This window comes from Fusarium fujikuroi, chromosome FFUJ_chr08, assembly GCF_900079805.1.
Source record: "Fusarium fujikuroi IMI 58289 draft genome, chromosome FFUJ_chr08".
Lineage (NCBI taxonomy): Eukaryota > Fungi > Ascomycota > Sordariomycetes > Hypocreales > Nectriaceae > Fusarium > Fusarium fujikuroi.
In genome coordinates this window covers 787468-809401 of record NC_036629.1, presented here as the reverse complement: position 1 = coordinate 809401, position 21934 = coordinate 787468, and the positions used below count along the sequence as shown (strand labels likewise).

The 21934-nt window shown below is 46.7% G+C and overlaps 9 protein-coding genes and 2 non-coding genes; 4 read left to right on the top strand and 7 right to left on the bottom strand.

Annotated features, from left to right (window-relative positions):
* Window positions 1–807: 807 nt before the first annotated feature.
* FFUJ_13762 (related to neutral amino acid permease) lies at window positions 808–2430 on the bottom strand (the record flags this gene model as incomplete). XM_023581641.1 has 3 exons in its annotated part: window positions 808–1079; window positions 1127–1479; window positions 1532–2430. 3 exons carry the CDS (start codon window positions 2428–2430, stop codon window positions 808–810), a joined length of 1524 nt encoding a protein of 507 aa, XP_023434308.1.
* A 1300-nt stretch (window positions 2431–3730) lies between these two features.
* On the bottom strand, window positions 3731–5230 carry FFUJ_13763 (6-hydroxy-D-nicotine oxidase family protein; the record flags this gene model as incomplete). XM_023581640.1 has 2 exons in its annotated part: window positions 3731–4238; window positions 4284–5230. 2 exons carry the CDS (start codon window positions 5228–5230, stop codon window positions 3731–3733), a joined length of 1455 nt encoding a protein of 484 aa, XP_023434307.1.
* Window positions 5231–6409: 1179 nt separating this feature from the next.
* FFUJ_13764 (related to integral membrane protein) lies at window positions 6410–7836 on the top strand (the record flags this gene model as incomplete). XM_023581638.1 has 6 exons in its annotated part: window positions 6410–6608; window positions 6661–6680; window positions 6737–6770; window positions 6825–7275; window positions 7321–7416; window positions 7461–7836. 6 exons carry the CDS (start codon window positions 6410–6412, stop codon window positions 7834–7836), a joined length of 1176 nt encoding a protein of 391 aa, XP_023434306.1.
* Window positions 7837–8566: 730 nt separating this feature from the next.
* FFUJ_13765 (uncharacterized protein) lies at window positions 8567–9327 on the top strand (the record flags this gene model as incomplete). XM_023581637.1 has 2 exons in its annotated part: window positions 8567–8807; window positions 8861–9327. The coding sequence occupies 2 exons, from the start codon at window positions 8567–8569 to the stop codon at window positions 9325–9327; spliced, it is 708 nt and encodes a 235-aa protein (XP_023434305.1).
* Window positions 9328–9828: 501 nt separating this feature from the next.
* FFUJ_13766 (related to alpha-L-arabinofuranosidase II precursor) lies at window positions 9829–10993 on the bottom strand (the record flags this gene model as incomplete). XM_023581636.1 has 4 exons in its annotated part: window positions 9829–10353; window positions 10403–10438; window positions 10489–10822; window positions 10878–10993. 4 exons carry the CDS (start codon window positions 10991–10993, stop codon window positions 9829–9831), a joined length of 1011 nt encoding a protein of 336 aa, XP_023434304.1.
* A 470-nt stretch (window positions 10994–11463) lies between these two features.
* On the top strand, window positions 11464–11556 carry tRNA. The gene has a single exon. It is a non-coding gene (tRNA).
* A 354-nt stretch (window positions 11557–11910) lies between these two features.
* On the bottom strand, window positions 11911–13379 carry FFUJ_13767 (probable alcohol dehydrogenase I-ADH1; the record flags this gene model as incomplete). XM_023581635.1 has 4 exons in its annotated part: window positions 11911–12001; window positions 12053–12148; window positions 12200–13010; window positions 13064–13379. 4 exons carry the CDS (start codon window positions 13377–13379, stop codon window positions 11911–11913), a joined length of 1314 nt encoding a protein of 437 aa, XP_023434303.1.
* A 1982-nt stretch (window positions 13380–15361) lies between these two features.
* Window positions 15362–18670, top strand: FFUJ_13768 (related to vegetatible incompatibility protein HET-E-1; the record flags this gene model as incomplete). XM_023581634.1 has 2 exons in its annotated part: window positions 15362–15771; window positions 15823–18670. The coding sequence occupies 2 exons, from the start codon at window positions 15362–15364 to the stop codon at window positions 18668–18670; spliced, it is 3258 nt and encodes a 1085-aa protein (XP_023434302.1).
* Window positions 18671–19293: 623 nt separating this feature from the next.
* Window positions 19294–19779, bottom strand: FFUJ_13769 (uncharacterized protein; the record flags this gene model as incomplete). Its single annotated transcript, XM_023581633.1, has 1 exon — window positions 19294–19779. The coding sequence occupies one exon, from the start codon at window positions 19777–19779 to the stop codon at window positions 19294–19296; it is 486 nt and encodes a 161-aa protein (XP_023434301.1).
* Window positions 19780–20106: 327 nt separating this feature from the next.
* Window positions 20107–20196, bottom strand: tRNA. Its single transcript has one exon. It is a non-coding gene (tRNA).
* A 461-nt stretch (window positions 20197–20657) lies between these two features.
* Window positions 20658–21611, bottom strand: FFUJ_13770 (uncharacterized protein; the record flags this gene model as incomplete). The annotated part of the gene is made up of 1 exon (XM_023581632.1): window positions 20658–21611. The coding sequence occupies one exon, from the start codon at window positions 21609–21611 to the stop codon at window positions 20658–20660; it is 954 nt and encodes a 317-aa protein (XP_023434300.1).
* Between the last annotated feature and the right edge of the window lie 323 nt (window positions 21612–21934).

The window sequence follows — 21934 nt, the reverse complement described above, 5'->3', positions numbered from 1 at the left end:
TGAGAATCCTCGGTGGGACTCGGTCTCGTCTATCGGCAGTTATCCACATCGGATCCAAAGCCGCTCCGCATTTTGACACTGGGGATTTCACTTAAGCTTATTTCCTTGCACTGATGTTTAGTAACAGTGGTGATGCCTGTGAGATTGAGGATTCGCTTAGTTTGGCTCCAATTCTTTGTGTTGTGATGTCAGTGTGGGCTAACGACACTGACATCCACAAGTCGGCATCTTGTTCCGAGTACACTAACTACACCAACTCAAGGAGTAACCTGGATCAGATTGAAGACGATTTACAGAGATTTGATTGACGAATCAACATTATTCCCTCAATTTATATCTCTCCTCTGTCTCGTATGTGTGGTCATCACTGGTGATAAACAGCAATCATGCATCTGTCAGGTTATACTCCCAAGATATCGGAACAATTGGTTGAGGGCAGCATGTGGAACATCAGATAAAGGCCAAGAAAGCTATAATTTATACGTTCATCACTTTTCACGAACCTAAGGATGACGGCGAGTTGGCGTTGTGGCTTCATACACTGAAACAGTGACTCTCTACCACCAACAGATTGAACCTGGATGTGTGTGCTACATGACTCCGCGACTTTTGTTCAGATCTCCTTCCATAATTCATCTTTTATGGAGAGAACTGAGTACCGGGGAGCCAAGAAAAGCAAAATAGAAGCCATACATGATGAATCCTCTACAGCCAACAATCACCCACCTGTCGTCAACATCATATGCCCATCTATTATCTATAAATGCTAAACTAAATCCAAGCGCCAGATTAACATTTTACTTCAACTCAAAGCCCATTACTCTTGCATGAAAAGACACTGCTCACTTGTCCTGCACGGAATTGATCTATGATACCCTGCACACTGACGTATGTACCCAGCGTGAGGTACAAGGCACCAGTCAACATGATGACAACATTCAGAGCCACTGAAAGAGCGTCAAAAATGGGATTTCGTTTCCTTCCAACCTTACGATCTGCATTGCGCATGCGGAAATAGGCCAAAGCCCAGAAGATGAAGCCGAACCAGCAGTTAAACAGTGACGACATGACTGACAGCACTGAGAGTGTGTTAGCAATAATCCATGAGTTGAGGGTAGTCACTTACACGAAGAGAAGAATGGAATAATCTCAGCTATAAAGAATGAGGCGGCCCAGCTGATCAGCAACACCAATCCCCACCAGAACCAGCCCTTGAATGTGTGCGATGTGAGATGCTCGGAGTCCTTAAACATTCTGAAGAAGACAAATCGCCCTGTGACACTTGCATACAGGCACCCGACAAAGATAATGGTTGGAACCATGAAAGAATACGAGACCTTCTTGTAGGTATCAGTGAGGACGCCGAATGCCGGTGTGACCATGTACTGGTTGCCCGTGTAAACGTAGATGACAGACCCGACAACGCTGAATGTAACAATCTCAGCCATGGTGCAAGCCCACAATGCCTTGGGAAAGTCTCTGTTCTTTTGTCAGAATGGTCACGGCTGCATCGAATGACATAGCAACTTACCTCGGATCACGCATCTCAGCGATGAAGCTGGGAATTGTAGTCTGGCCAATAAATGTGTAGCTCATGTTCATGAAAGCCGACATGCCAGTAACGAGTGTCGTGGTCTTTGGTGTCCAGATTGAGATTATAGGTTCACCCATCTCAGGATAACCGGCGGGTTTACCCTGAGCGCCTGCAAATGCCGTTGCTAGGATGACGGAAATGAAGGTAAAAAACGTCGAGGCAAAGCCAAGCTTTGACAGCATGCTAAAGGTGCGAGGAAGCGACCCGATCCAGCTGATCACCGTGACTACTGCAGCGAATGCAACGGTTCTGCAGCCTGATATAGAGTCGGCCTCGGTCATTGTGTTGAGGTAGATTGCGCCGACCAAGACATGCAGAGCTTGGATAAAGGTATTGTTCAGGACAAACATAACTGCTGTCCACCACCACGCCCATCTCTTATTCCACCAGATCATCTGCCCAATGTCGCACACATCTCTAACCTCCGGATGGCGTAGACAAAACTCCCAGAGCACAAGACTCGTGTACAGAACAAGCCCAGCAATAACAGCCGTCAAGATCAGCCCAGGCACTAGACCCAGAAGACTATACGACCAAGGGAAACTCATAATAGAGAGCACAATATACTCGCTAAAGAGCAGCCCTGCAGTCTTTTGCCAAGAACATGTCCTGTACTGAATAGCATTTCCCGCTTCGGAAGCGACTTGCTTGTCGACGAGGTCCTCAGCTGCGGTGCTTTCGCTTTCGGACACATGCGCCAAGTGCTCGGCGAGGGGTTCGATTCGCGGGCCAATTGTGACGTTGGGCCCTCCGAAGGCTGATGCGAGCCAAGGCCGTCTGCTTGGCGTGCGGGATGTTTGAAGCTCTGAGTCTTCTAGTGTCGATGTTTTGTCCATGATAATGTACGCGCTATCACTGATCAATGCAGGCAGAAATTTGCAGAATGCTACAGTGGAGGAGTAGGATGTGAGAGAAGACAATGATGAGAATAATCACTCAAAGTAAAGAAACGGCTGGAGTAAAGTACCCGTCCAGGAAAGAGAGGCAGCAACGGTAGTACCAGACCTTGGACACTAACACAAGGAAGGCCGATCTGCAGTGAGCAAACTCCCCGACGGTGCATGATGAGGCGTCGGGTACATCGCAACAGGGAATGTCCTTGGCGATCAACGCTACCACCATTCAAACGGCATATGTGCTGATTGGTCCTGGTCCTGGTCCTGGGGCTGCGGAGATACCCTCACATCGGACACGGCGTCCCCAGCCATGCTCGATATGTACTGTAGCAATGTGCTCAGCCAGTGCGGCACTGCGATTGATAGATTGACTCCATCGCCTCTGGTGAAGCAGATGTGTATCTGTGGCATCCATCTCTCTCCTTCAGCAGGCAGGTCTTCTTCCAGCATGACGATGTGGCGGTGGGTAGCATGGGGGACTTAAAACTCACCGCAGATCGTATTAATTCTTGAAATCACGCAATGCACCAGTCGTCATTATTAAAAGTTCCTGCCACTCTTATTGCACAGACCGTAAGTGGGTGTGCAAGCTAGTGGGTTTGGGTTTTAAGCTTACTGCCCATAAGCTTGTTTTCCAGCACTCAGCTTCTACTGGTCAATCAACGGAAATAGGCCGGCGCCGCCGACACCAAACCTCATAGCAACCGAAGATCCTATTGCATGACAACCTATTGGGCGATATCTCTCCCAAGCTCGATGAATCAATTTGATCAATACATTTTATGATAGTATTGATGTAGAAATGCAGTAGCTTTTGTAGATTATCGAAACTTTACAAATAATCGCATTAGGGTATCACTAGCGGTCTATCAGACGATGCTCTCCGGTCAATGACCTGAAACTATCCCTGGAATAGGAAGGATACCATCACCCATATCGACTGAAATTACCTATGTAATCTCTTTCAATGCTATGGCACATAGTGGCTTGGTGCCTCTCATATCGAAGTCTACTGTCTTACACAAGATACCCTGCACGTCTAGCCTTCTTGAAGCACATTCTGGTGAGAGTATAGATCTTGGCCGATGAAGTGGTGATAATAGATAGACCTATATCGAGGTATACTTTGTCATCACATACACCCGTTTTCATTTAGGCATTCTAATCTCATTCAGTGTGTTGGCCTGATATACGCCGTCAATGTCATGACATTAACTCGCACGCGTTCGTTACGTTATATTTAGTCATCCTTGACATCCGAAATTTTGAATCCTCCAGGCACCAGCTTCTGGAAAACCTGCTCAGGATCATACTTGGCTGCCGCATCCTTCATCTTCCTAATGTTCTCAGCACCGTAACTACCAAGAGGATCCTGACTCTTATCCGCATAATTCAAATAAGTCCACTCAAGATTGCCCCCCTCGATAGTAGCAGCAAACTCTTGCACGTCCTTAATCCAAGCTTGGACCTTTGGTCGTGCAAAAGCCTCCTGCTCAGCAGTCTGTGCCATGACGACAGCGAGAAAAAGAATGCCGTTGGTCTTGTGACGGTCCATACCCATGATGTTGCCGCCTGCTTCAATGCCGCGTTGACCGAAGAGTGTAGGGAGGGGCTGGAAGAGACATTGAGTGATGAAGTTACCGTCAGGGATGAATGCCTTGAGTTCTTCAACAAGTTTGTCATGAAGTTCTGACGCTTTAGAGATGATTCGGGTATCGTTCTTGAAGCAACATGTGAACCAAGTGTCACTGAGAGGTTAGCTGGAAAGTGACGAGATAAATGAATCGACTTACTAGAAATTGGCGGGGATGTTGTACTCGAAAGCCATTTCGGTTAGAGTAGTGTTCTTGACAGTGCTCATGATCTCAGGAAGAGCTAGCCACTTCTCATATGCCGGAGGCTTCTCAATCCCTTCCATGTTGGCATATAGAGTAGCGATGACGACATCTTTGAAATCAGGCATATGCGTAAAAATGGTGACAAGATTGCTGTGAATATCATTGGGAACATTATCCGTGAAAGAGGAGAGAGCCTCAATGGCACCAGGGATGACCTGCTTGGGGAAGAAAGTCATTCCACCCCAGACCTTATCAGACTTGATAGCCTTCATCGTGAATCTGGTGACGATACCAAAGTTGTTGGATCCACCCTTGAGTACGCGGTACAAGTCGGTGTTGTTCTTCTCATCGGCGGTGATGATATCACCGTTAGCAAGAACAACTTGGTATGACACAACATTGTCACACCCAAAGCCTTGCCGAGCTGTGAAGAAAGCATTGCCACCTCCGAGAAGAAGACCTGCAACACCAACATTACCTTCACGGCCTCCAGCAACAGCACGGCCATGCTTGCTCAGCTCAGCATAAACCTCTCGCCATCGACAACCAGGTCCAATATCAGCTGTATCAGTAGCAGCATCAAAAGACACATGGTTCAGATGAACAAGATCTATAGTAACACCGCCCTCAATATTGTTCGACCCAGCCCAGTTTGTATGTCCACCACTGCGAACAGCAAACATCTGCCCAGCAGAAACAAGAGCCTTCACCACGGAAGCGACTTCTTCAGGGGTACGAGGCTGGACGATACAAGCGGGCTTAATCTTGGCACTGTTGGACCAGTATGACTCTTGGCGAGCCGAGAACTCGGCATCTGTAGGTGTGAGGATACGAGCCTCGAGACCAGCTGCAATGAGCCTTTCAGCCTGAGGGATCGACGGTTGAGGAGTAAGGGTAGTCATGATTGGATGCTTGTGGGCAAAGAAGAAACGAGAGGGAATTGAGTTTCTGACGCTTCTGAGGGGCACAAAATTAAGGCTGTCTATGTATGTGACTGAAGCTGATAGACTGTCGGAGTCCTGTTGTTCTCCATGGGGAATAGACAGATATCCAGGGTCCTGGTACCTGGCACTGTTTCGTAAATCATTTGCTCCTTTAGTGGGAGAAACCCTTTGACGTTACATTCTCCTGACACTTGCATCATGCTTGACAGGACTAATCAATGGGGCTGAAGAAGCCAAAAAGCAAGGGTCCTGGGATGGTCTCTTCCTGCACGAAAACAAAGACCTTGGTAAGGCATCTCGCTACCATGCTATTGGAAGAGGAGGTTGATAGCGTCCGGAACTAGAGAATCCGTTTCATCTTACGAGATAGCCATCTTCGGGCCCAATTACGAAAACTTGAAATTGTGAAGCTATTGAAGTTGGGCCTGAATATTCTGGTCGGAATTTTGGTACTCTCCGAAGCTAAGGTCTCGGATCCGCACCATGAATCCTTCGTTGAATTCGGATTTGATAACCCTGCTCCCCGGCAGCTGCCAAGAGGTTTCTGCAGGCTGACAGACAGAGAAATCCTTGTACGCTTGAAGAAAAAGGCTGATATCCGGATTCTTCTTCTAGATTCCTCAAGCTTCTCAAGTTTTCGTCGACCTGTTATCCAAGCAATCATATAATGGTACAACCAAATTTCAGCTGTCAAATCATATTTTCGTACATATGAACAGTATCAACGGGCTATCCCTAGCGTACCCGCGGGCACCGAGAGGTCGGAATGCCGTCTCAATAGCCGTCTTCATCACGGAAAAGTTCGAACAGGGGTGTATATGTCAACGTCTACTGACTCAGAGTAACACCCACAGAAACAGAGTTTGGACTATGTATGAAAGACGCTGATCTCTTCTAACCGATATCCAAGGGTTTTAATCCTTACAGTCGTTTCTTTTCTCTCTCCTCAGGAGTGGGTCGTATATCCGATATAGGATGTAGTAATATGCATGCAGGTAATCCGTACCAACTTAATTGAATGAACGTAGAGGCTGTGTATTTCTACGAATCTAATATTTTTCGTTCTTCGTTCCTGCATGTGATTTCGCATTGATACCTTCTTGCTACGTACTTCTTTGTTAGTTGCTTCACTTCACAATGGCTGCTGTCGTGAATGGCGTCCCCGTCGCTATACCACCACCTGAGGGTTATAAAGTCGATTTCGATAACCCACAACGGAACAGTGTTACTGCAGCATATTGGCTTTATGGAGTTGGGAATTTCTTGACTGTCTTATTCATTGCACAGAGAGTATATGTTAGAAGTTTTATACACAAGACAATACGAATAGAGGATGGTAAGTCACGTTGACCCCCTTACTTCGTACGCCTTCGCTAATATTCTTGAAGCATGTTTAGGCGTAGCATATGTGAGCAACATCACCCAAGACGTCGTGTCTTGCATCGAAAAAACTGACCGATGCAGGTGTTTTCTGTAGTACTTCAGACCCTGATACTAAGTCAGTGCCCAAGACACGCTCAGACCTACTAGACTAACGTGCTCGAGCGTCTAGGGGACTTTATCCGCGGCATAATGGGCACCCACGGCTGGGAGATGCCAATAACCAAGTTCGCCCAGTTCGCGCGAGCCCTCTACCTCCTACCAATCCTCTACAACCCCGTCCAATGCGGCGCAAAGATGGCTTTGCTTCTCGTCTACCGTCGGCTTGCACCACAAAAGTGGTTTCATGTCACAATCTGGGCTACGTCGTTTGTGGTGATTGGCTCCTCGATTGCGATAACGTTTACGACAATCTTCCCGTGCAAACCTGTTCGAGCGGGCTGGGACATCACAATCACCGATAAGAAGTGCATCGATCGACCAGCTGTTTACCAGGCTACGGCTATAATGGGTGCGATTACAGATGCCATGGTGCTTGCGGTGCCGATACCTGTTGTTATACCACTGCAGATTTCGAGAAGACAAAAGATTGGATTGATTTGCTTCTTTGGTGTTGGTGGAGTGTAAGCAAACATTCTCAGGCAACAAGGGCAAGCTAACAACACCAGTACTGTCTTCACATCAATCATGAGACTGATTGCGTTGATTCGGTCCATGGGTAACGTTGACCAATCCTGGGGTGGTGGTCCTGTTCTTCTTTGGATGTAAGTTTCCTCTTCCTGTCTAACATCTCCTCTGACAATTCCAGCTTCGCCGAAGCCAACCTCTCCATCATTTGCGCAACTCTCACGACAGTCAAACCATTCATCAAACACATCTCGCCAAGGATTCTCGGCTCCTCATACGGAGCGTCAAAGGCAGGCATGTCAAACCCAAGCGCACCACCAACCATCGGAGCAATCTCCAGTGGCGGTATGCCCAGACATGACCACTATGAACGATTTGACGATGGGCCGATGTATCCATTGCAGACTGTTACCAAGGCAGAGGCATCAAAGGGTCACGAGAATAAGAATGGAGGATCACACTCAGCCACACGGCCAATGTCAAGAGATAGTCAGGGAGATTCCGACTCTGAAAAGGCAATTCTGCAGACGCGTACTACGACAGTGACATATTCTTAGAGCGGTTCTGTTGGCGTGTTGGAAGATTAAGATCATGACAGACATCAAGGCATAGATAAAATAATATGAGGCTAGAGTGAACTTGTCTCAACTTTCAAGTTCTCGTGTCGTTTCCAAAATGGTAATGGCTGAAAACATGATGCTTGTACAAATAGTTGTATTAAAAACTGATAATTTATAAAAAAGCCTCAAACATTGAGCTCTAAAGTAAAGGTAAGTTCTGCAAACCAGATTTGATTTTGGTGAGCCTGTGGTTCATGTTGTCGATGCTGCTCCGTTGGATAAGAGCAGATGCGTTTTCTAACGATTGTGTTTTGCTGAGTTGCAGCTAAAGCACCCAGGTTATATTTATGAGGTCCTTATGGAGCAAGAGAATACCAGACCTTGATATAAGGGTTCAAAATAAGTTTAGCAAAAGGTATGCTAAATTACCTCAATATTTTGTAATTTAGTATCAAAGTCCTAGGTTTTCTTCCCCTAGGAGGGTTGCCTTCAGACTTAGATTTTGCGTTAGACAAACAAGCAAGTGATGGTGTATTGCCGTTTGTTGTGTTATAAACTGATGTGCGTTGCGCTGGCCAGGAAAGCATAACAAACACTGATTTATTTAACTATAAATGCTCTCTAAAATCCAGGTAAAGATGTAAGTTCTCCATTCCTTATCCTCCCCAAATAACTCAATCTTCACATTCTCACTAGAATACACCACACAGCTCACCTGTTCGCCATCATGGACCCCTTTGAGGCTAACTACCGAGCCGCTATAGAAAAGCACCTAGATGAACCACCTCTGTTCCGCTTAGTTGGTAATACCGCCGTGTTCAAATCCTTGCTGCAAGAGCCCGAGCATCGCGCTCAACTCAAGCACACTGACATCGGCCATGACTGCCTGAACCGTGCCATCATTCAGGGCAACAAGGAGAGCGTCAAAGCTCTTGTTGAGCTTCCTCTTTCTGAATTTGACTGGATCAGTCAGTTGTTCTCTACCCCTGTCTCGTCTACTTGAAATTCTGATGATCTTTAGGCCATCCTGTGGCATCCCTCAAGGCCATGGGCCACCTGCACACAGCTGCCAGACTCGGCCGCTTTGATGTCTTCAAGATCTTGGCCGACACTGGAAATGCTGACATTGGCGGACGAGACCCCTTTGGGATGACTCCACTGCATCATGCAAGCGAAACTGGCTCCAAGGCAATTGTTGAGTATCTGTTGGAAGGAGGTGTCAAGCCTGATGAGAAGGACGTGAAAGGCCGGACTCCTCTCTCCTGTGCAGCCGAGAAAGGAAATAAAGAAGTCGTCAAGGCTCTTCTTTACGTCGAAGGCGTGGAATCTGACTCGAAGGACCTTCGAGGTAAAAGCCCCTTCTACTATGCTGTTCTCGCCGGCAAAGACGAGACGGCGGACATCTTAAAGACTTTGGGCAGTGTTGATCATAGCGTCGAAGCAAAGGCAAAGGTGGATCGAATGATTTATGATAGTCAGCGTCCATAGTTCATGAGAGGGCCTGGGGGGTTCAATAAGAATGCGGGGAAATAGATTGCATGCTAGGGGAGGAAAGAAAACTTAGGACCTCAATCTGAAGTGATAAAAAGACTTAGGTAACTTCGCATAAGTTTAGGATATCTTTTAGTAACTTTATTTCAATACCTGATATTGAGGTCTAATACTTTCTTGCTCTCAAGGATAAGGTCTGATTGTATGGGGTTAATAAAGGAACGCGAAGACCATGGTGATTCCTCAATTAGATCGCCTCCTTCATATACTGTATACGTCAACTTAGCTTCTACCATTAGTGGTAAAAGGATCCTCATTAGTGACCTCGCCCACCATAGTATATCTATTAAATTGTTTGCGAAGGGGCTGTCAATGAATTCTCGGAAAGCTGAGGTTAAGATCTCTGTTATATGAGCTAGAGGATGAGGAAAATCTTCTGATGACTATATTAATATCGAAGAGAGCCATATGGACCTGTCACCACGCCTATTCCTCCTTTCACTCCCCAGAAGGGGCCTTGATTTCTGTGCCAACAGGAAGTGGCTCGCCCAGATCAATCATATCACCCTTCCAACTAAGCGGTTGAATAAGCGTCTTTCTCGAGGGACCACAACGATCTTCCGCGTTGAGATTAGCATGGAAGACATTCCAATCCTCTGTACCATCAGGACTCTTGAAGAATGCGTTATGCGCAGGTCCATAAAGTCCATTTTTCGTCTCGAAGATGGGATCAGGTAACTTGGTCCAAGAGTCTGCGCTAAGCGGATCAGAACCTTTTGTGAATTTCATGGCACCAAGTTTGTAGGCGGGTGTGTTGCAGGAGTCAGCAGCGTAGACTACATAAGTTGTTCCAGCCGGGGAGATAATTCCATAAGGTCCTTCAAGAACGGGCGAATCGGACTTCTCCCACTCGAATTCCGGGTGTGCGATCATTGTGGCGTTGCCGCATGTTGTGGGTGATAGAAGTTTGGCGATCCAAAGAGAGGCACCATCAGGGCTCTTGGGTCCTTCGACGGAAGAGAACTGAGCGACTATTAGAGCAGGAGTTTGGTAAGGGCTGTAAGATACTTACAAGGAAATACTCGGTGCCTTCAATCTCAAAGATGGTCTGAAGCCATCATTAGTCATAAGTCTTTCCAAGATCATGCCTTGACTTACGGCATCAAGCATCCCAGCATTGAAGTTAGGAGGAATGATTGCATCCAGCATCTCATAATCCGCCGACAACGGATTCTCCTTGCCACCTTTAAGAACGTATACTCTCAAAGTTGGCAGCATAACACCCCAATTGCCCTCGTCACATATACTTGCTGAGAAGTACACGTACCAGGTATCACCAACTTTGTGCATCTCAGGAGCCCAGAAGTTGCACGCTCTAGTAGCATTGGACCTGTCAGACCAAATGAGTTGGGACTCGGCGGTCTTAAGGCCTTCGATGGTTGGGGCTTTGGTGATGCTGACGTTGGTCCATGTTGTCGAGGTTAGATAGTACCTAAAAGTAAGTTCAGTATATAATATGCAAGCACTGGTTAGAGGAGGAGTCTCACATTCCATCTTGATAGACGATATGAGGGTCACTTCCTGTTCTTATTGGATTGGTAAACCCAAGAGCGAAGCTTGAGCATAAACCAAGAACTGAAGTGATTACCGACAAGACAAGCATCGTAGGAGCGAACTTTGTTGACAGAGTTCCAAATAACAGAGAAACTGCATTCCATCGTTGATTCTTACTGTCTTTTATACTTCGTTCAACCACCGATCATTTCCTAAAAAAGAGCCCGTTCTTAGGGTAAATCAACACTATGGAGCTCTCGTATATATTGCAGCAAATGATCTGATGCCTATGCAGACCTCCATATAGCAAGTAGCATATACAGCTCCCTATTTGCTCGGTTACCATAAGGTTACCTTGCTGAGAACGGACCGCGGGGTATGTGAGGGGCGGCTACATGATTTAAGCTTGATCGTCATGCTTAAAGAGGGGATCGACAAGTTGTTCACTTTATCCATGCGCTCCAATAGCCTGAGTTCGGACTGGAGTTTAGCTCCTGATTCCTACTCTCCATGCTGATGTCACTCACGAGCAACTTGGGATTAGGCTGCGATATCCAAAGCATGATCACAAGCCTTATCATCCGGTATGGTGTAGTGGCTAACATTTCGCGCTCTCATCTTCAGCTGAGGGATCAATACCGCGGAGCCCAGGGTTCGATTCCCTGTACCGGAGTTCCCTTTGATCTTTTTGCAAATTGTATATACCTCCACTAAGAAATTGTCAACTACCTAGTCAATGATGAGGTGAAGAGAGCATCTTCTTTTGCTGGACATGTGCTGTGAGAATATTATGAGAAATAAATAGGTTATGTTAATACAGTACAGGGAAGCTTAAAATTGTTATTAAGTCCATCCTGCCTGTATTCAATAGCCAAGGAGCTAAACGTAGGTAGCTAAGATATCAGCAACTAGGAATCATTCCTGTCATGTTATGCACAAATCCTCCGTGGTATCATGCCTGTTCCGCAAGCAACGTCAGAAACGCTTTCAATAAACCTTCCATAATATCAAAGACATTCATGGTCATCATCTGCTAGTATCCACCACATAACGGCCAGCAACGTTGCCTGCAATCATCATATCATAGACTTTCTGGAGTTCTGACAACCCGACAATCCTAGGTTCCGTGTTAGTCTTGCCCGTGATTGCACGTAATGGATATACTTACTTATATGGTGCCTTGATGAGGCCTTGTCTATAAAACTCAATGGCTTCAGCCGTGTCCTGTCGGTTACCGACATAGCTGCCCTTGATGTTGATTTCACTATTATATCTCATTAATGCGTGTTCCGCGAATAGGGTTTGTTCCACTTACCGAACTACAGTGTCAAAAACAGGAGCCTTGACGAAAGCATTGGCTGGTAAACCAACACAGACAATGGTGCCCTTGCTCTTGACATACTGACTAGCTTGTTGGAATGGCTTCTCACTGGCTGCAAGAAGCAGAACAGCATCAGGGCCAAGGCCACCTGTAGCGTTCTTGATCTCTCGAACGATATCCGTCGATGTCTTGAAGTCAACGAATACATCAGCACCAAGCTCAGTGCAGACCTTGCGCTTCTCGTCTCCACCGTCAAGAGCGGTCACTCGCAGACCCATAGCCTTGGCATATTGAATAGCGAAAGTGCCAAGACCGCCTCCAGCGCCAGCAATAACGACACTTTGTCCTGGTCGAACGCCGGAGGACTTGAGAGCCTTGTAGACTGTAAGTCCAGCACACAGAATAGGTGCTACGCCAGCGAGGTCGCAGTCCTTGGGAATTCGCGCGACATGAGCAGCTTTTCCAACGGCATATTGTTGAAACGAGCCATCAACAGTATAGCCTGACAGGGAGGCTTCTGAGCAAAGTGATTCGTTGGACTGTCGACACTGCTCGCAGCTCATGCAGGAGCCGTGAAGCCACTTCAGGCCAACATGGTCACCGATTTCGACATCCTTAACGAGCTCTCCTCGTGCTACTACAATACCAGCACCTTCGTGACCGCCAACAAGGGGCATCTTCGATTCAAGTGGCCAGTCACCATTGACTGCGTGAAGATCTGTGTGGCAGACCCCACTATACTTGACATTGATCAGAACCTCATCTGAGCCAGGTGTTGGAACAGGGATCTTTTTATATTGGACAGCTGTTTGCGTCAGAGCCTCTTCTTCATTCCATAAGAGATTATAGCTAGCTTACCTCCACCTCGTTCTTCCAAGACCTGTGCCCATTGTTCGTTAGGAATGACGGGGCTAGCAGCTGTAGCGTAAGCGGCAGTCTTGCCGAGGCTACTGTTAGCACTGAAGCTTGTGGTGATGTTTCCGGCGCTAGCGCGACTGTTAGGGTTATGCCGGGCGCATGATTGTCCTGCTGAAGTTGCACAGCTTGCGCAGGGTGTTCGTTGACTGGAAGAAAAGTTTCGACGGGTCGTTTGAATCTGAGCTGTTGCTGAACGTGCGAGAAGTGCCGTGTTTCGCGTGGCTAGCCTTCCTGTTCGGAGGATGCCAGTTCGCATCACGTTGCTTGACGATAGCATTGTAATCTTGCTGTAGAGTAATTGTATGTGCTGTAATTGGGTATAATATGGTGTATTGCAATTGGGTGAGTCAAAGCTTGGATGTATAGCAGCGACATGCACCAACTTATAACAGAAGCGTCTGTCAGCCCATAATGATAATTCTGTGGTGCCACGGAGCATCAACCGGTTCTGGATATTGCTTTTGATCAGATCATATTCAGTCAAACTCTAAAACGGACCCAAACTACCGGAGATGGTGTAAAGTCGTGGGCCTGTGAGTTACTGTGAGCCGCGCTACGATATACCTTTATCCGCGGAGATGCGGCAGAGCCAGGTGACCCCGTGGGGTCTACGCCCACTGTAGAAACCGTTCAAGCCGGTCTCATGTACTGAGCCATGTGCTTTGCGCAATCCCCGCAGTGGAAACATCTTACCATTCCGCAAAGAGTGAGCCGATTCTTTTCTGACGTTGTAGTGATGGGTTCCAGTTCCATTGCTGAGCCGCCAACAGACGCCGACGTCCACCAATGGGTCTGAGGGAGTAAGCATATCTGACCTCCCGGGGCCCTATGGAGAAGGTGACACAACCCCCAAAGACCCCAAAGGATGTGCTAGGCATGTCTGCTGTTTGACCCCAATTACAGGGCTAGAAATATCCCGAATTATCCGCGATTGCTCTGTAAACAGCGAGAGGCATTTGTATTTCTACGCGCACCAATGCCAGAGATATAGAGCTGGTGATCTCTGCATGTCGAAGGGTAACAATTGAAGGATCCAAAAAGCAATAAATCCCAACAGTGACAGCTGCAGCGTTGCAGTCGCGTAGTTATACCGAGAAGAACGTGAAAGCGAGCCTGGAAATTGAGTTCCTTCCATCTTGATCCACTGCGGAGCCTTTCCCACGTGTCCCGTGCCGTGCCTGGGCTACGAAAGCCGCATTCGCAATCCGCAATTTGTATCGCACTCAAGTACTGGAATTATGACTCCGAATTCTAGAACCCCGCCAACATCAGGAGATTTGGGCCTTTACGTCACGCGAGGCTGTCACTGAATCGACGTTTCTTTTCGATCAAGTCTCCGAGGTTCGGAAAACGTTTACTCATAAGCTTTTGCCGTTGGTATGCGGAGGGACAATGGCCTTCAGTGGTAGGGAGAAACTCGATTGAGTTTGTGAAGCTGTGAGTTTCAGAGGCCACTCTAATTCCAACCAAGATTGTCTTGCCTCGCGAATCCGAATTCGGTCGCAAGTAAGATCATGCTGGGCCTGAGAGATTCGAGCCACAGTAATAGGTACTATCTATACATTATTACATATTTAATATCTTGAACAATCTGAGGAGGACCATGATCGTTCACGGGACATTTGCCAAATTCTTGGTCCAATTCTTCAGCCCAAACGACACCATTGGTCACTGACAATAGCCTCTCCAGTTCCCAGGTCACGAATCAAAGAAGCCACGTCCAGAAAAGAAAAAAAGACCTCATAAATACTAACAATAGCATATCGTGAGAAATACGAGCCCGATGCATTCGTGTTGGTTTGGATCATGTTTCAGCCACTCTCGATAGGCAGCCCTATACTAAGATCCTGCATGACGACGCATATGCACAAGCTCGCTATTCTTAATCGACTATCTAGAGAAATATGATGTTAGGCAGACAATGGTCCCCTGCTAACACTATGTCATCGCTCCCAGAAAAGGCCAGGTCCATGTTTCGAGTGAGCGTGGCGCAGCGAATACGAAGACTCCCGTGATCTGACCAGTAGTGCTCAATATCCCTGCCCGTCAATTCAGTACTGTGGTTGGCTTGAGCAACGTTAAAAATAGCTGTCTTACTGAGCTACATAGGCCTCTATACATATGAACCATGGGTAGCAGTATAAGCATGTGTCATTGTTGAAGCTTTAGTATAATTACACCTACGGGAATGTTTCATATTAATTGTATCAGCATTTCCCTTGATTTATTCTAATGATCATGAGCGACACAACTAGCATCACCATTGCCGCTGCCCGACTTGTTGGAATAACAGACGAAGCAATACGATTCTTTCAGCAACTTGATATAAATACCAACTTTGTCTCGAAACGGGTACAGCAGCTTGAGAGCTTTTCAAGATTAGCGAAGGATATTGAGCTGAAACCTTCAGCTGATGACCATAACGACGAAGAACAATTCGGTCTGACAAAACAGATCTTAGTTTACTGCTACAAACTCATCAGCAGAATCCTCTCTCGACTTGAGTGGGTTGATAATGGCGGTAGACACACTTCTACTCAGCAAGGACTACTTGGAGTCTATGCTGAGCTGAATAATCGCGAAGTAAAGGCTCTATTTGGAGATCTACATAGAGAGCAGCTTTGTCTCGTAGCTTTTCGAGAATCAAGGTATGTGCCCTTTCGAAATATCTAGTTAGGTCTTGATCTAATTATTAAAAGGTTTAGACCACTCTCTTGGGCTTCAGAGTCTGATGGTCGTTCTTTGGAATATTCTCATACTTTCAAAGATCGCGAGAAAGAGTTCTTGAACCTTTTATTCGTCACAGATCCCTGGGAAGACCGTGCATCCCTTGTATCATCAAAAGGGCCAATAGTCAAAGAAACATGTACGTGGATTACTGAAGCATCCGCATACAGGTCATGGCTCTCAGGCTCCGATGATTCCTGGGGTCTTTATATCCAGGGCGGCGAAGGTCACGGCAAGACTATGTTGGCGATTTACCTAACTGAGCAACTGGAAAAACTCGCTGCTTGTATATCAACCGACACAGTCTTATACTTCTTCTGCAACCACGGAAATATCAACGCCAACTCTGCCGCAGCTGTTCTTCGTGGTTTTATCTGGCAGCTTTGCAGATTACGTCCAGAGCTTTTACATCACGGGCTCAAGAGGACTGTATCGGCCGACAAAGGGAACATTGCGTTAGCGACCAACTCAGTCGAAACTCTTTGGCAAATATTCACTGCCATGGTTCAGGATCCTAACACAGGAACTGTTACATGTGTTGTTGATGGGCTTGACGAATGTGATGAACTGTCGATCAAATCACTAACGGATAGGTTCATGGAACTGCTATCTTCGGAAAACCAAGGTTATCGAAAGTTCCGGATCCTTCTGACCAGTCGCCATCCATGCCAGCAGGACAATCTTTCGACTGGGTTTTCATTGATATGCCTAGACTCAGATGCACGCAAGTACAACGCTCAAGATGTACATCGTTTGATCGATCATCGTGTTTCGAATATCGCACTTGATCATGGCTGGTCTCAAGACTTTCAAGAACAGATGAACAAGAGCCTCACAAAAAGGGCTGGGAGCTCGTTCCTCTGGGCGAGCTTAGCGGTTTCTGGACTCAAAGGGCAAGACGAAGGTACTGCAGCACAGTATCTTGAAGATCTTGCTGGAGACATTGAAGCCGTCTATGAAAGATCTCTGCTGGCCATTCCGCTAGAATTTCGCCAAAAAGCACGATCACTCTTGATCTGGGTAGCCTTGGCATATCATCCGCTGAGCCTTGAGGAATTAAGCACTCTCACCAGCGATGAATTTTCAACGCCAGATACTGCTTTGATAAACCTGAAAGCTTGTTTAAGTTATTGCGGGACTCTTATTATGACAAAGACCGAGATAAGAAGACTTGGCTCTGGATATGAAGCCATAGAAACCGTTCAGTTCTCCCACCGATCAGCGAAAGATTATTTGCTTCAACCTTACGTTCTTCGAACCCCAAACGACACCGATTCTGACTTCGACTTCTTTCAAATCATCCCAGACAACGGCCATGAGATTCTCGCCTCTCGCTCTTTGGAAATCATGGAGGAAGGCCTCAAGGTAGAGGCTGAAAGGGATACTTCTGTGGAGTATGCTCATATTTTACCTTATGCCTCAAGATTTTGGTTCAAACACCTCCAAGAATGTCCCGAAAAACTTTGCAATGAGACCTTGGCCAAAAGAGCGTTGAGTTTCCTAACTCGAAAGCATGAGAAGCGAAGACTCTGGTTCTCTTATCTATCCAAACTGAGACACGGGCGGGGACATATATCGACCATTCCCTCGACAGCATCCGAGCATCATGACACGATTGCGGGGCTTGAATATATCAATGGAAGTGCTGTTATATTCTTCGAACACCCAAAAGACACGACTTCCGCAACTCAGCTCCAAGCACTCCAATTGGCATGTCTGCTTGGTATTACTGCCATAGTTAGAAAGATTGTCGTTAGCGCAAGCATTTTATCCTGTATAGGACAAGCCGACATTCGTTCGCTTTACAGTTACTCTCGAACGAGACCAAGGAGAGAGGATCGATTGATAAGGGTCCAAAGAGGTGGAGTGCTACAACTGAGCACGGCAGAGATCGTGGCTATGACGCCTATTGAACTTGCGATCCTCGGCGGCCATCAAAAAGTTGCTTCGCTATTGCTCGACCGCTATCCTCGACGCAGAATATGGCAGGATCCATCATTTGCTTTGGCTACTGCTATTAGTCGCTGCGATGAATATCTGGTCACGCTACTAGTAGAGGCTGGCGCCCCAAGGATCAGAGCCTCTCGGCAGCTAGAAGGACCTATCTGCACTGCTGTGGTCAACCGAAGGCTTGATGTAGTCAAGTTTCTTTGTTGCTCTGAAGCCAAGATATGGGCGCAACCCAATTCGAAGTTGGATGAAGTAACACGAGCTTTATTGTGTCTTTCCAGTGATGCCGATTCAAGCACACTCGATGGAATGGTCTTTATTCAGTATGCAAAAGTTTTACTCTGCGGGGATGCATCTCCAGATGGTTCCAACCTGTATGGGGAAACCCGTGGCTTCAGGTACTGGAAACGGGCTGTTTTGGAATATCTACACAGACATGGCATCACCCTACAGAACTTGGGACCATATCCCAATAGAGAGACCCCTCTTATGGTGTTCATCTCTTCAATAGCTAGAAGCAGCCCATTTCCTGACCCAGTAGAGACTGTTCAGTTCCTCTTGGACTCTGGAGCATCTGTCAACCAAACAGATCTGAAAGGTTGGACTGCATTGCATCACGTTGCCAACCAAATTGCTCTGGGCAGAGCGAAGAAGACTTACGAAACTGAAGATGACGCAGAAGAATATAAACTTTATAAAATCGCGAATTTTCTTATAGCAGCTGGTATTGATCAAGAGTTGGAGGACAGAGAGAAGCGCAGAGCCGCTGATATCCTGCGCGTGGTGGGAGCGCCAATCTGGAATAGAAATATCTCGGAGTATGAATCATTTTTGAGGAGGGAACCACTAAGTAGAATGTCACTAACATAGATAACTTGACACATAGTTTCTAATATCTCATGCAGAGCAGGCTTTATTTGATATGACTGAGACCATAAGTAATGGATGTGGTCGTCGTTATAAACTTACCACTTTATTACCATTTATCAACTTGACTGGAAAGTTTCAGTATACATCTTGTTATTTTTTCACCTATTCCACAAAGAATCGAGGGGTTTGATATTGGCGTTCTTGACGTCTACTGTCAAAGGGGGTTGTTGAAATTGCGAGAAACCAAGAAGGGGATCGATTGGGCCCGTAATGGCAGCTTATATAAATAAAAAAGTTTGATAGTTCACTCTAGCGCGGATGCTATATTGGTTTGCAATTCCCACCGATTATTACATTCTCTAAAAGAAACTCCATCATCTAAATAGTGACCTAGAGGGAAAATTGTAAATTAGGATAAAAAAGATTTTAAGGAATAATAGCAACGCCGTTTTCCTTGATCCACCCTCGCTCAGATAGAATTGAACATATGATACACCAAGTCTTCCAATTCTGCGGTGCGTGACACGATACCCAGTGACTTATGCAACCCAGACTGACGGCCGTATTTCGAGCTTGATCAGCTTGGGTGGGCTGATAGAACTGGCACGATGACAGCGCAGAATTTAGTTCGCAGGTATGCAAACGGCGTTTATACAAAGGCACAAGTTGATCAGCCCATCAAGACACAGGTCTGTGTATTCGGCACAGTTGTCAGCAGTAGAGCATGAATAACCTTCAACCACAGCGGTGGTCGTGGTGCTTGCGGCCTCGGTAGTGGTAGACTCTTCAGCGATGGCCGTAGTGGTGGTAGGGATGTCGGTAGTGGTAGACTCTTCGATGACAGCGGTAGTGGTAGACTCATCAACAAGAGCGGTGGTGGTAGTAGACTCATCAACGATGGCCGTGGTAGTGGTGGGAATATTGGTTGTCTCGGTCTCTGTGGCGCTCTCGATGGTAGTGGATGTGAGATCGGTAGTACTGTCAACAACAGTTGCGGTTGAGGTGACCTCAGTAGTGGTTCCGGCTAGAGTTGTCGACGGACGGCAGGGGCCGGCATTTACAGCAGCAGCAAAGAGTGCCAGAGCACGTAGAACGTTGGAAGACAGCATCATGACTAGTTAAAACGAATGACAGTCAAAACGACAGAAAAGAGTGAATGAGTGAGAATATGGAAGAATCAACTAAGGAAAAATGGTAGGAAAGTCGGGTTATTTACCTCTTTCCCCTGACTGTTGTTAGACTGTGTATTGGCTCTACATCTAATCAAATCGTGCATGTCACTAGTGAATACTATTGAAGTGGCGTTAGGCGCCATCGCGAATTTGCTTTTGCGCTGGCAGGGCTGATCACTCACGCCACACACTAAAAGCTCAGCTAAACGTGGAGCGCGGTTGAACAAAATTGCAAAAGAATAAGAATGCAAAAGAATAATGATTTCTCCGGTACAGGGAATCGAACCCTGGGCTCCGCGGTACTAATCCCTCAGATTATGAGAGCGCGAAATGTTAGCCACTACACCATACCGGATGTTGCTGCTTATGATCAGGGGCCTCGTATTTTGTGAAATGTTTGCCGAGCTCGACTTGCTCGTCACGATACCAGGAGTTGGTTTCTGAAGTCTGGGTAATATCAAACAGTGGCCTGCTGCCAGCTGCCAGCTGCATGTTTCGAGGCTCACTCTCAGTTTTTTTCTATAAAATGCAGTCCAAAGTCAATGCAAATCAAGGTTCTAGCTTGTGCCAACTATATATCATACCCCAATCACTGTTCAAGTCTTCGTTGTAAAGGTAAAAGCCCCATGGCCTTAAACAAGGCTGACGGCAAGAGGGGGCATCAAACCCTAATTAGATGGATCATGGTGATACAATTTTATGTCCAAGTTGCTTCGATCAGTTAGAATTAAGTATATTTCACTCCAAGCAAAAGACCAGATAAACTGACAAATTACATTACTCTATATCTAATAAAAAGCTTTCTAAAATATTATCTAGGGCTTTGGAAAGAGGTCCTTGTACTGCAACAAAGCCTCCTGATACGGAATCGGCTTCCTACCCGTCAACTTCTCAACATTGTCATTCATCTCAGCCATGAACCCAGTCGCAACCATCTCTCCACAGCACAAAAGATCGCCAATACACAACTTCATGGGCAACTTTGAGAAGTCACCAAAGAAGTCCGTGGGCAACCCATGATCCAGCCACCAACTCTTCAACTCCTCATCAGGAAGATCGACAATTTCTCCCTTGTACCCTGTTTGCTCGCACATCCACTTGAAAACCTCCTCGTTGGTGACGGCTTTGGGACCTGTGATCTCGTACACTTTGTTAGGTTCGCCGCGGCCTAGGAGCAGAGCGGCGAGGACGTTGCCGCAGTCTTCGCGGGCAACGTATGCGCCTGCTTTGCCGTGTGTGTTGACGAGCCAGCGATCACCGCAGAACTTCCACGAGGGTGCAAAGAGAGTTGGGATGTTATCCGCGTACAGGTAATTCCGCTGGATATTGTACTCTAAACCAGAAGCATAGATGATCTTCTCGATAAAGTGGTGATCTCTGGGAAGGAAAGGAATATCCTCCTCATTCTCAGCCTCTATACCAGCCCCACAGAACGAAGTGTAGCAAACTCTCTTGACACCACATGCTTTGGCAGCGTCAACGACAGTTTGGGCCTGACGACGTCGACCTTCACCGAAGAGCCAAGTTGAGATGAGAGACACAGCTTCAGCGCCTTGAAAAGCCGCCTTGAGACTCTCGATGTCATCGTAGGTGGCAGTTACGACTTTTGCGCCTTTGTCGGTCCATGATTTGCGGAGGTCAGCGGGGATAGCTTCGTCTTTGTATGTGGTGAAGACGAGTTCATCGCCGGGCTTGGCGATTTCTGTGGCGAAGCTTGCTGCGATGCGGCCGAGATTGCCGTCTGCGCCTGTGAGAACGTACTTTGGCATTGTAATAGATTGAATGACTTATAGCTAAATGTAGTACAGAACATGCAGCCCTCTGCCCTGGAGCTGAAGGTCTTTCTTTTATACGTAATCAGTATCTCCATATATTCTTCGGTCATACCATATGCAACATGAGATGTTACACCGGGCGATGAATTCCAAAAGAAGTCCTGTAATTCCGAGCTTGGCCGATCACATCAGATCCGGACCCAGCGCGGCGGTAGGGCTCCGCCACTAGTCAATAACATCAGGTCATGTCTAGAAGCGACATCTCGTGTTTCTGAAGACTAAAGAATTTTGACCGTGTAACTTTTCTATCACCAGAT